We start from the raw sequence: 11,614 nt of genomic DNA, 5'->3' as shown, positions 1-11,614 counted from the left end.
TTTGGTCTGATTGTCTCAGCATGTAGTGTCTTTGGTTTCTGTCGAACTGGGTCTCTCATGCTTGTACTGGTATCTTTTATGTTACCATAGAGTGGATGTAACATATATTTTACTTGTTTGTTGACAAAGTCAACAAAATCCTTAAATTTAACCCGTGCCTTTGTTTTTTCTTGTAAGTCACAGGCAAATTTTCTCCAAGCTTCTTTAAGTTTATATGGAAGTTTGTTTGCCAGCACCTTTATGTTTGCTGTGTTATCCAAGCCTTCCATATAACTAATGTCTGACATTGCATTGGAGCAGCTGGTGAGAAACAGTGCAAAAGACTGTAGCGCAGCGCCATCTTCTGGCTTGATTATCTTCCAGTCCAAAGCCTCTTTGATATATGCTTCTGCTATCTTGTATTTATCACCAAAGAACTCTCTTAGCATCTGCTTTGCCTTCATGTACCCTGCCGATGGTTCCATGTGGATACAACTTTTCACCAATTCGTGTGGCTGTCCACTTGTATATTGCAACAGAAATTGTAGCCGATCACGATTGTCACTAGTACGACCTTCAATTCCATGCTCAATAGATCTAATGAAAGATTTATACTCAAGTGGATCCCCCTTGAATATTGGAACTCTGAGTTCGGGAAGCAATGACATTTTGTGATTCTTTACAAGGTACTCTGTGACATTGGCTTGTTGAGAGATAGCTATGCATAGACTATCAAATGCAGATTCATGCTTGTTTTCAATGCCTTGTGTGGTCAAAGTTCCTGGATGCGTGTCAGGTGGAGTTTTATGCTCAGCACCGGATGAAGGTGAGGCCTTCAGTGATGGTTGAAAACTAGCATTCTTTGTTTTTTCATCTTGCACGCCAACCTTAGTGATGCTCTCAGCTTCTTGTCCACGTTCATATTTTTGCAAAACTTCCATTTTTGCACCAGACTCTGCCAGAGCAGTATGCACTGCATGCATTTCCTTTCTTGCCTTTAGTACAGCTTCTACTCTTTTTTGTTCAGCCTCAAACTCTGCTTCCCGCAGTCTTTTAGTAGCAAACCAATCTGCTTCTTCCTTTTCTAAGGCTAACTTTTCACTTAAAGCTGCAGCCTTTGCCTTTAATGCTGCATGTTCCATCTCAGCCCTCATTCTTGCAGAGGAAGTTGAAGACAACATGCTTCCACATTGTGAACCAGATCTACTTGCCATCCTCAGCCATATATTGTTGCAAACCAGAATTTATCTCCAAAAATTCTTGGTGCAAACAATGAAAATTGACATGCAGTTTGTTTTTAACAATGTCGGCATTTGCGTCATCTTCCATTAGCTGCTCAATCTTTTTCACCATATTAGTTATTTGGGACAGCTTGCCTTTGCGTGCCTTAACTTGTCTAGATTTGTACTCTTCTAAAGCCTTCTCTGTCATTTTACTATCCGTTTTCCACTTTTTGCTTCTTCATCCATGATGAATACAATTCCCACTTAATTAGTAAAGATTACAGTGCTGAAGACTTAGCTTTACATGTGTTCCAATTCCTCCATAGAATGCACACTGTCCTCCATTTTGGCTTCAACTAGCATCCAGCAGCCAAACAAGACAAATGACTTACAACTTGTTGTTTTTTCGACATCCAGTTTCCATCCTCCACAATCTCAGTTCCACAGCTTCCAAGTGTTCCATTAATCCATGTACAGCCAGTTTTTTGACTACAATATAGGTTCCATTGACGCTCTACCACACTCCCCTTGGTTAAGTCCACCAAAAAACAAAAAAAGGAAATACGACAAGAAATCCACAGAACCATTGGGTTTAAAGTTGAACAGTTTACTTCTTCCAAAGTCCTTCCAAAGTTAACCAAAAAGGGGAACTTAACAAAGAAAGAAAGAGAGAGAGGTCAAAAACTGTTTGGCTTTAAGGCTCCATCTTCTCCTTCTTGTTCACCAACTGCCCTACCCCCCTCCCTCTCCTGATTCTCTCTGGAACTCGTAGCCCCTCCCACAGCCCCTTTCTCATGGTAGAGTCCAATTACTCACAGCTAGCAAGGCAACCACTCTGTTCTAAATCTAACTTTCCACAATACATATATAATCTATATAAATACCTTAAATTCTATATATTAACATATGAACTGTAAATCCTTCAAAAATGAATTGTACATAATAATGAACTTGAGATATGGTATTCTTTCTAATAATCCAACAACCAGATAAACATTATATACATAAACTAAATTTAGGCTCTTACAAGCGCTTTTCTTAAAAGGCACTAATCACAGCTGTTTAGTCTCTTTAATCCCTTTAGTTCCCTTCACTGCAGTGTGAGTGAGTGTGGTAAAGCTCTTACTTTCACTGTTAAACAACATATCCCTAAGTTCTAGTGCTTTTTTATACCATTTGTCTGATTTCACCAAAAGTTTAAGTGATCGCTGATCACCATCATTTAGGATATTTTTTCTGACCACATTCCTTCCTGGTAGATGATGATCCCCCCTGTCCTTTCACTGTTTAATAATAAAGAGTTGGTCAGTTCTTAACCTGATTTTAGTAGTTTTAGTTTCTCTTTAGATGTTTTACCTGCATTATTGATGCATACCAAGAATTTGACCCTTCTGAAACAGATAAACACCTTTCCAAGACCACAGCATGAGTCTGTCTTTCCACATGGTTGTTTAATTAACTGATGAGAAGCTACTCCCTGCATCAGTTAGGGTTAAATGTTAACTTGTTGCAGCTGAAACATATTAATCACCCATGCAGTAATTATTATCCATGGAGAGGCTCTTACCTATTAGTTTAGTTAAACCCAAAAGTAATTAATGGATCATTGGTTTATTATCATTTTAATGGACATCAAAATGAATAAATAATGATATTTTATTAATAGTACCTAAAATATTGTTGTTATAAAAATACATTTTATAAAAAAATATTTTATTTATATTTTAATCCCATTTTCTACCCAATATAAAAGGCTAATTACCCCACCCACTCTTTAGGGCTCCTACTAACAATAGTAATGCCCCCAACTCTAAGAAGCTAACACACACCTGTATCCACCAGCATCACAATGGGAGTGATGTACAGAATCTCGATTAACAAATTTAATCTGATTAATCACAACAAAATTATGTGATTAACTGCGACTAATCGCATTTGTTTTTCTTCAGATGTAAATTATTATAGTGAATATTTAAATGTAAATAAAATAATGAATGTAAAGAAATGTAAAATGCAATTATATGTATATTAGTGGTGTCAATTAAAATAATAGTATATACTTGTATGTTTGAGGGCAAATAAAATCAACATAGAGTGCTGGAGAATGCATGATGCATAAATTGAACTGTAAAATTGGTTGTGAGGGTTTCTGAATTTGAATTTAATTTGAATATTTAAAAATGATCAGAGATGAGGAGCAGTGCAGTGCAGGAGTGCGGGTGTGTGGAGAGAGAGAGAACTCTAACCGGGTCTGAGCTGGAAGTCTGAACCGGACTGTTACTGCTGGACACCGTATGAGCTCCGCCGTTCAGTCGTTCAGCCAGAAAACAGATCAGTGTGTTGGGCGGGGCGGGGCAGATTCCAGCGGAAGTAGGAGTCAAATTTTGTGCCTTAATTAACTTGCGTTAAAAAAATAGTAACGTGTTACTGATTCCAAATTAACAGCGTGCGTTAACGCTTTAACGTTGACAGCCCTAATCACATGTGGCCTCAGTTGCTCGATCCTGCCGCTTCGCGCTTTATAACATCAGGAAAATTAGACCGTTTCTGACGCAACAGGCCACCCAACTCCTGGTACAAGCGGTCGTCATCTCACGCCTCGACTACTGCAATGCCCTGCTAACTGACCTCCCGGCCTGTGTAGTAAAACCACTCCAAATGATCCAGAATGCAGCAGCACATCTGGTCTTCAACCAGCCAAAACGGGCACATGTCACCCCGCTGCTCACTGAGCTCCACTGGCTACCAGTTGATGCTCGCATCAAATCCAAAACTCTTACAATCGCCTACAAGGTGATGACAGAACAGGCTCCTTCCTACCTGCACTGATCACTCCTGAAGACTTACGCTACCTCCCGGCCGCTGCGCTCCTCCAATGAACGTCGCCTCGCTTTACCAAACAAACACTCACACAAAGCAATCCAGACTGTTCTCATACAGAGTTCCCCAATGGTGGAACAAACTACCTTCCACTACCAGATCAGGAGAATCTCTCACTATCTTTAATAAACTCCTGAAGACAGAGCTCTTCAAAGAGCTCTTACTCTCCTAACACCTCTAACTAACTACCTTCTACTACCAGATCAGGAGAATCTCTCACTATCTTTAATAAACTCCTGAAGACAGAGCTCTTCAAAGAGCACTTACTCTCCTAACACCTCTAACTAACTACCTTCTACTACCAGATCAGGAGAATCTCTCACTATCATTAATAAACTCCTGAAGACAGAGCTCTTCAAAGAACACTTACTCTCCCAACACCTCTAACACACTAACTACTTCTAACCTCATTTCCTTCTTCCCCTCCTTCACTTCTCTATCCCTTTATTTCCCTTCGACCTCCTTTAAGCCCTATCTAAGAATGGTTTATCTTAATTCCTATTACTTTTGTACTTTTTGGACAAAAGCGTCTGCCAAATGTAATGTAATGTAATGTAATTATAATAGTATGTTAGCATAATATGTCAGTAATGTATGATTATATTTACCCCATTGTTTAATCACTGGTTCTGTGAGGGAGTTGTGAGTCACGTAACAGTGGTACTGGTCTTTCTCATCTTCCAGTATCTCCACACTCTTCCTCAGCTGGTAGGTTCTATTGTGATTGGGTCTGACTCCAGAAGATGTGATCAAATGATCAGGAATTTCAGTGGTGAACTTCCTCAGACTCATCTCCACGTCTTTGGGGTAGAATCCCGTGGCCATGCAGGTCAGGATCAGCTTTCCTGAGTCTTTTACAGATTTCTTTGCAAATATATGAACAGCAGGTGGCGCTAAAGACAGAAATGGAGCAACATTTCAGTTTAGCCTTCAAACAGATAAAAATATAACAGTTTATATCACTATAATTACACCACAATATGATACAGTAATGCCTGCACCATTTTAATAATATATTCGTAATAAAGTATATATATATAGTAAAGATTTTCTAACCTCCATCTCTATTATTACTTTATAATTTTGTACCTTTATTTAAACTGCTACATTAAAGTAAATAAATTCAACAAACAGTAAACAAAATCTATTAAATAAATACAGATGATTTTGCTGTACATTTCTGACTATCCCTCACTAGTTTATGTGTAATAAAACAATTTACTTATTGCTGCTCTAGTGCTGTACTATGCGCAATAGCTAAATTTATCATATGTGGAATAATGTGTTTATGGACAATATGTGCAGTATCAGCTCTTATGTACTATTTATTTGCTGTTTATTACTGTCAGCCTATGTGCAGTAAACAACGATCACTGCTTACCATGATATGCGTACTGGGGGACTGTGCTTCCATTAATCTTAATATTTCTAGATATATATTTTATAGTATTGTTATTCTTTTCTTATATGCTTTGTATATATATATATATTTTTTTTTATATTATATTGTTTTATATTTCCTGACACTTCTGTCCTCTATGATGCAGCAACTTTGCAATTTTCCCCACTGTAGAATTAATAAAGGATTATTTTATTTTATCTCATCTTATTTTAGTAATAATAATAGTAAGAAGAAGAAGAAGAAGGAATCTAAATCAGATTCCTCTTTGAACAGTAGAGTAATGGTGATAAAACTATAATAATAAAAAGCATCCAGATACTCACTGTGACTCTGTGTGATGTCAGTAGTTTTGTACTTTAAATACATCTTCAGTATCTCCAAACACTGATCACATTTCCTAACAGCATTAAATATTCTACTCCACTTCTCCTCCCTCTCTCTGTTCTTCTCCTCCTCCCTCTCTCTGTTCTTCTCCTCCTCCCTCTCTCTGTTCTTCTCCTCCTCCGGGGTTATCCAGGAGGTGCAGTTAAACTGAATCAGATCTTCTCCATCATAACCGAATTCATTAATACTGTTTAATACAGTCAGAGATCCATCAGAACTCTGTTCACCCTCACAGCCGTGCCTCCACTGAAGAACATGACCGTCTGAAGAACAGATAGAAAATTACAACCACAAACTGTGAGTTCCTTAAGTTTTCATGATGCTGTTTGTTCACTAGTGTTCACTAATAAACCACTGAGACTTTCACAGAACAGCTGTATTTATACTGAGACTGAATTACACACAGCTGGATTAACTCTATTAAGGCTGTGAAATAATTTCACTGGATTTTATTTAGGGGGTTCAGAGTAAATACTTTTGTTCAGAGTAAATACTTTTGCACATAAAAATTGTGAAAACCATGTATTATTTTTATTTCACTTCTCAAATATGTGCTACTTTGTGTTATTACACAATATTTAAGCGGAAAATAAGTAAAAACAGTGTTTCTCACCTGACTGATTGTGTCCAGACTCACTCATCTGAATGTAGAGGAGTTTATTTAACAGTTCTCTGTCGTACTGCAGTTCCTCAGTGATGGTGTTCCAGTCAGATTCTGGAATGTTCTTCAGCCAGTTCTGTTTAGCAGTTCTGGGTTTATCTGAGCTGCTGTTGTAGAAATCTATCTGTGTGTAGTTCAGCAGAGTTTCAGCAGTGCAGTCGTAGATACTAGAGTTTTTAGACTGCATGGTGTAGAGATATAACAGAGAGTGTTTACCTGTAGAGAAACAGAAGAAAAAGACAGGGTGTTGAGGAATGTCCAATATATAAAGGATAGTAATTTAAACAATTAAATAAAGCTTTGATTTATTTCAGATTAAATTATTTGATAAAAAAATAACCACAGTGTAAACAGACCAACAGTATGCAACACCTGAAGTACTCAGTTTGCTATTTATAGGTTTATGTTTGAGTAAAATTAATAATGTTTTATTCTATAAACTACAGACAACATTTCTCCCAAATTCCATTTTATTTGCAGAAAATGAGAAATGGCTGAAATAACAAAAAAAGATGCAGAGCTTTCAGACCTCAAATAATGCAAAGAAAACAAGTTCATATTCATAAAGTTTTAAGAGTTCAGAAATCAATATTTGGTGGAATAATCCTGGTTTTTAATCACAGTTTTAATTTCATGCATCTTGGCATCATGTTCTCCTCCACCAGTCTTACACACTGCTTTTGGATAACTTTATGCTGCTTTACTCCTGGTGCAAAACTTCAAGCAGTTCAGTTTGGTGGTTTGATGGCTTGTGATTCTCTCTATTTCTCTTGATTATATTCCAGAGGTTTTCAAATTTGGTAAAATCAAAGAAACTCATCATTTTATATATCACATACTCTAGTTCACATGAGAGATTGTTCCGGATTAGGATTTAAAAATAAACCAACTACAGTGATTGATATGAACCATATGTGCATTATGATATTGTACATGCCAGTGTTTAAAGGTGAATTAAAGTTATGTTTGTTATGTAGCTGTTCAGAGATATCATGCAGCTTCACTGACCCCAGATCTGGCCTCACTGGAATGTCCGGTTAGTTTGTGCCAGATTTAAACTCGAGCTCAGAGATGAGAGCAGAGCGAATAGCAATGATAACATTAACTGTACTGCTGTACAATCAGTTTATTATGGAAACATACCAGGAGGATGCTCCTCAGCCAGCATGTGTATTTTATGTTCAAATTTACCAAAATGTACCAAACCGGGTGTTGATTAATATGATGAGAACTAGAAATTAAACTCTATTAAACTCAGATTAGTAGGAGAGATTAGGAGATGTTTTGTTGTTTTAAGGAAAACAGGGCTGTAAAAGCTGTAACTGCTTTTTGTAAAATTGCTGTTAGTATTTATTGTAATGCTGTAATGTGTTTTACTGAGCTAATAAACACTTACTGCACAGATAAGAAGCTTTTTCTTTACTGAAATTCCCTTTTAGACTGTAAGTTTAAAAATGTTTGGCCTTTCTAGACCACTGTAGACCACTGTCTACTGAAAACACAAACCTAGCTTTAATAATAATAATAATAATAAATATAGCCGCAAGCGGCAATTAAGCGGGTTCAAGCACCAACTGGCACAATGATGCCTACTAGAGCATAGGATAGTGATGTGTAAGAAAGTCTAATAGAATTGGAAACACTCTGTCACATTTAGAGATTTTCAAAAGTCTTTCACCTGTGATTAATGATGGGCAGAGGACATTGAACATGATCAGTGCTTAAATTCACATACAAATCTATTGATGTTTGTAGGATATTCATTAAATGAGTTACAATTAATCAAAAGGCATCTACATGTTATGGTTTTTGATCAGGAGACTTCAACCAGAATGTTCACTAAGTTTGGTGTTCAGATTGACCTTTTAACCTTTTCAAAATAAGCTGAAGTTTTTGACCAAACAAGTTTATATTAACACCAAGGAGTGAATGTTCTGACATGACATGTAATTACAAAGTTGTTCTAAATCTAGATCTGAATTAAATTACACTTCATCACAGTGATTTTGTACATAAGGTTAGAAATTCCAGGGACGCACAGATTGCTTGATGCCTGGACATTATTGTAAGTGACTATTTCACAATTGTTTTTGATGACTATTTACCTGCAGACTCTACAGTGTGCAACAAGACCAACATTTAGGTTATATGTCAAATATTCAGAGACTAGTTTAAATTAAGCTTTCTTAAAACAATTAGCAATAATACATAAACAAAGCATTTGTTAAACATAGTTGTATTGACACATTTGTCAGAGCCACTGTACTTAATATGGCAAAACCAAATATATGTCAAAATAGTACAGTATGATTGACATATAGAAGGTTTTTTGAAACAGCGCCCCCAGTGGCCAGATTGTTTCACCACTTTGCAGGTCACTACAATGTCTCCACCTGGACATAACTGCCAAGTTTCATATTGATTGGTCAACATACAGCCTGCCAAAATGCCGGTTGAACCCTAGTAATAATAATAATGAGGAAGAGAATTGATGTTACGGGTGTCGGGAGGGAGGGAGTTCCAGAATTGGGAGCAGAGCGTTTTTAATGTTATTGTAATGTCCTAATTTAAACCAGACATTGCACTGATGATGTCATTCAAATATATTGTTTTTCTTTATGTATTTTCCTCACAACAGAAATCAGTACCATGTAATATAATGTACCAGTAAAATTGTCGAATTTAATAATCTAATAATAAACAGAAGTACAGGGAGAAAGTACAGAAAATCCACAAATCTTATAGTAAATCACTATAATACATGCAGGGATTCATTACTTTAGCTACAGTGAATCAGAGTGAAACATGTTTGGGGATAGAATGAGTTTTTTCTTCATAGCAAATGTGTTTCCACCATCCTCCCTTATTCTTCCCACGATACTGAATTACTCATGACTTAAGAATGTCTAACTGGAACAAAAGTCCCTTGTGCTAGAACTTCCCGTTAAAAAGACTGTAGAGAGACTGAGAGTGAGTCCTAAATGAACAGGGTGAATGGAGCTAATCGTCTAAAAAATCATATTAAAAATATTACCTACATTAAACAGGTTTTATGTAATATAGATGCTAGCATTTCTGCTACTGTAATCTGATCATGTAGAGAGTTGATGCTGAATAAAGGTACAGCCAGATCATATTTAAAAGCTGTAAAACTGGATTTTAAAAGCTTTTTTTAAATAATTTCTGCAGCAGTGAATCATCTGTTGTTGTTCTGTGTAGAGGAAATACGATTCCCATTAATTGGAACCTATGCTAAGCTAACGACATAAAATGGAATGGTAGTTGAGGCTAATCTAATGTTGACGTTAAGTGAAATTTAAGGTGCTGTATCTTTATAACTAAGGCTGTATCTCTGAAAACATTTTGTCTTTTAAGTTTTAGAGCTGCAAAATTTACCTTGGGGGGGGGGGGGGGCAATACAATACATATTAATTTTATTTATTTATTAATTTAATCTTCACTTTTTGAATATATATATATACTTTTTTTCTTTTTTTTTAATCACTGGAACATAATTCAGGTCTGAAAGGGTTAAAAGCTGTATAACTGGAGTTTAAAAGCTTTATAAATTATTTTACAGCAGTGAAGCAGCTGGTGTTGTTCTGTGTTGAGGAAATAAGATTAATTTTCAGAGTAAAACTGATTAAACGTTTATAAACTGTTGGTAATTCTAACAGTGTTAAAAATATGAATAATACATAAATAAATATAAACATATACATACATATATATACGTATTTATTTATCATGATGTCATGTGAAACTCTGCTGCAGTCTGTGTGAAGTAAACTCTCTCTGTCTCTCTCTGAAAGTTAAAAGTTAAATAAACTCTAAAACAGATTAAAACTCACCTCCAGTCACGATCAGGAGAAAGCTGAACAGCAGAAGAGCTGTGATAGATCTCATCATCATCTTCTCTCATTATTATAAACACAGAAATAAACAATTTATCCGGGATAGATAACTCTGGGAGAAAGAGATCCTCTAGCCTCGAACACAGAAACGAGTCGATTCTATGATTCGGTTCTTTTAAGTGAGCAGGAGTCGGTTGAACTGGAGTGAATTGATTCATTTCATTGCAACTGGTTGAAACTGATGCGACAGTTTTTCAACATTAAAGTATTTCTCAATCTCACAGCCAAACCACAGATAAAATCACTACCCAGTAATATATAAAGTATTATATATCATATATTTAGTGTGTAAATTGAGCTTTAAATGGATTTATCTAATAATAAACAGAAGAACATAAAATGTAAAATAGAAAAAGTTAAATTATTTGTGGTTTACTGTAATTCCACAAATGTTATTATAAGTCACTGTAATACATACAGGGAGTTATTACCTTAGTTACAGTGATTTAGCTAATTTCTAACATATTATGGGATAGAATTACCTTTTTATTTATAGTAGAGTATAAAAAGACTGCCCACTCCGTATCTGACCGTTATACCGCAAATCCACCGCTAACCGCTAGAGGGAGTCCGCGAGTGAGTCCTAAATGAATAGGAGTGAATGGAGCTAATCGGCTAAAAACTCAAATTAAAAATAGTACCTAACTATTTATCCGAAATATATTTTTATATTTAGAAAGTATAATGAAGTATTTCACTCAGAAATGAAAGAAAACGTACCTCTATATTTATATTTTTCTACAGTAAACGAGTTTTACTTACTATAGACGCTAGCATTGCTGCTACTGTAATCTGATCATGTAGTGAGATGATGCTGATGCTGAATTAAAGTACAGCCAGATCATATTTAAAAGCTGTTTAACTGGAGTTTAAGAGTTTTTAAAAATAATTTCTACAGTAGTGAAGCATTTAATGTTGTTCTGTTTTGAGGAAATAATCATTTTCTGTATAAATATTATTAAACATGTATAAACTTTATTTTATAATAAAAGTTTATTCTAATCATAATTCCACACTCACAATTCGTTTTTTTGTGTAGTATAGCTGTTATCATTACTGCTCCTGTTATCTGATTAGTTGGTGAGCTGATGCTGAATGAAATTACAACCAGATCATATTTAAAAGCTGTATAACTGGAGTTTAAAAGCTTTATATTATTCTGCAGCAATGA

The 11,614-nt window shown here is 35.7% G+C and overlaps 1 protein-coding gene across 1 annotated transcript; it reads right to left on the bottom strand.

The window, feature by feature from the left end:
- Nucleotides 1-5,639: 5,639 nt before the first annotated feature.
- LOC125790054 (HLA class I histocompatibility antigen, alpha chain E-like) lies at nt 5,640-10,652 on the bottom strand. The gene is made up of 3 exons (XM_049473165.1): nt 10,381-10,652; nt 6,482-6,745; nt 5,640-6,131 (listed from the first exon to the last, which is right to left on the bottom strand). Exons 1-3 carry the CDS (start codon nt 10,439-10,441, stop codon nt 5,689-5,691), a joined length of 768 nt encoding a protein of 255 aa, XP_049329122.1. The 5' UTR covers nt 10,442-10,652; the 3' UTR covers nt 5,640-5,688.
- Nucleotides 10,653-11,614: the final 962 nt, after the last annotated feature.

Source organism: Astyanax mexicanus, unplaced genomic scaffold (assembly GCF_023375975.1).
Source record: "Astyanax mexicanus isolate ESR-SI-001 unplaced genomic scaffold, AstMex3_surface scaffold_34, whole genome shotgun sequence".
NCBI classification, from domain to species: domain Eukaryota; kingdom Metazoa; phylum Chordata; class Actinopteri; order Characiformes; family Acestrorhamphidae; genus Astyanax; species Astyanax mexicanus.
The sequence above is the reverse complement of the archived record's forward strand: the minus strand, read 5'-3'. Positions and strand labels throughout refer to the sequence as shown.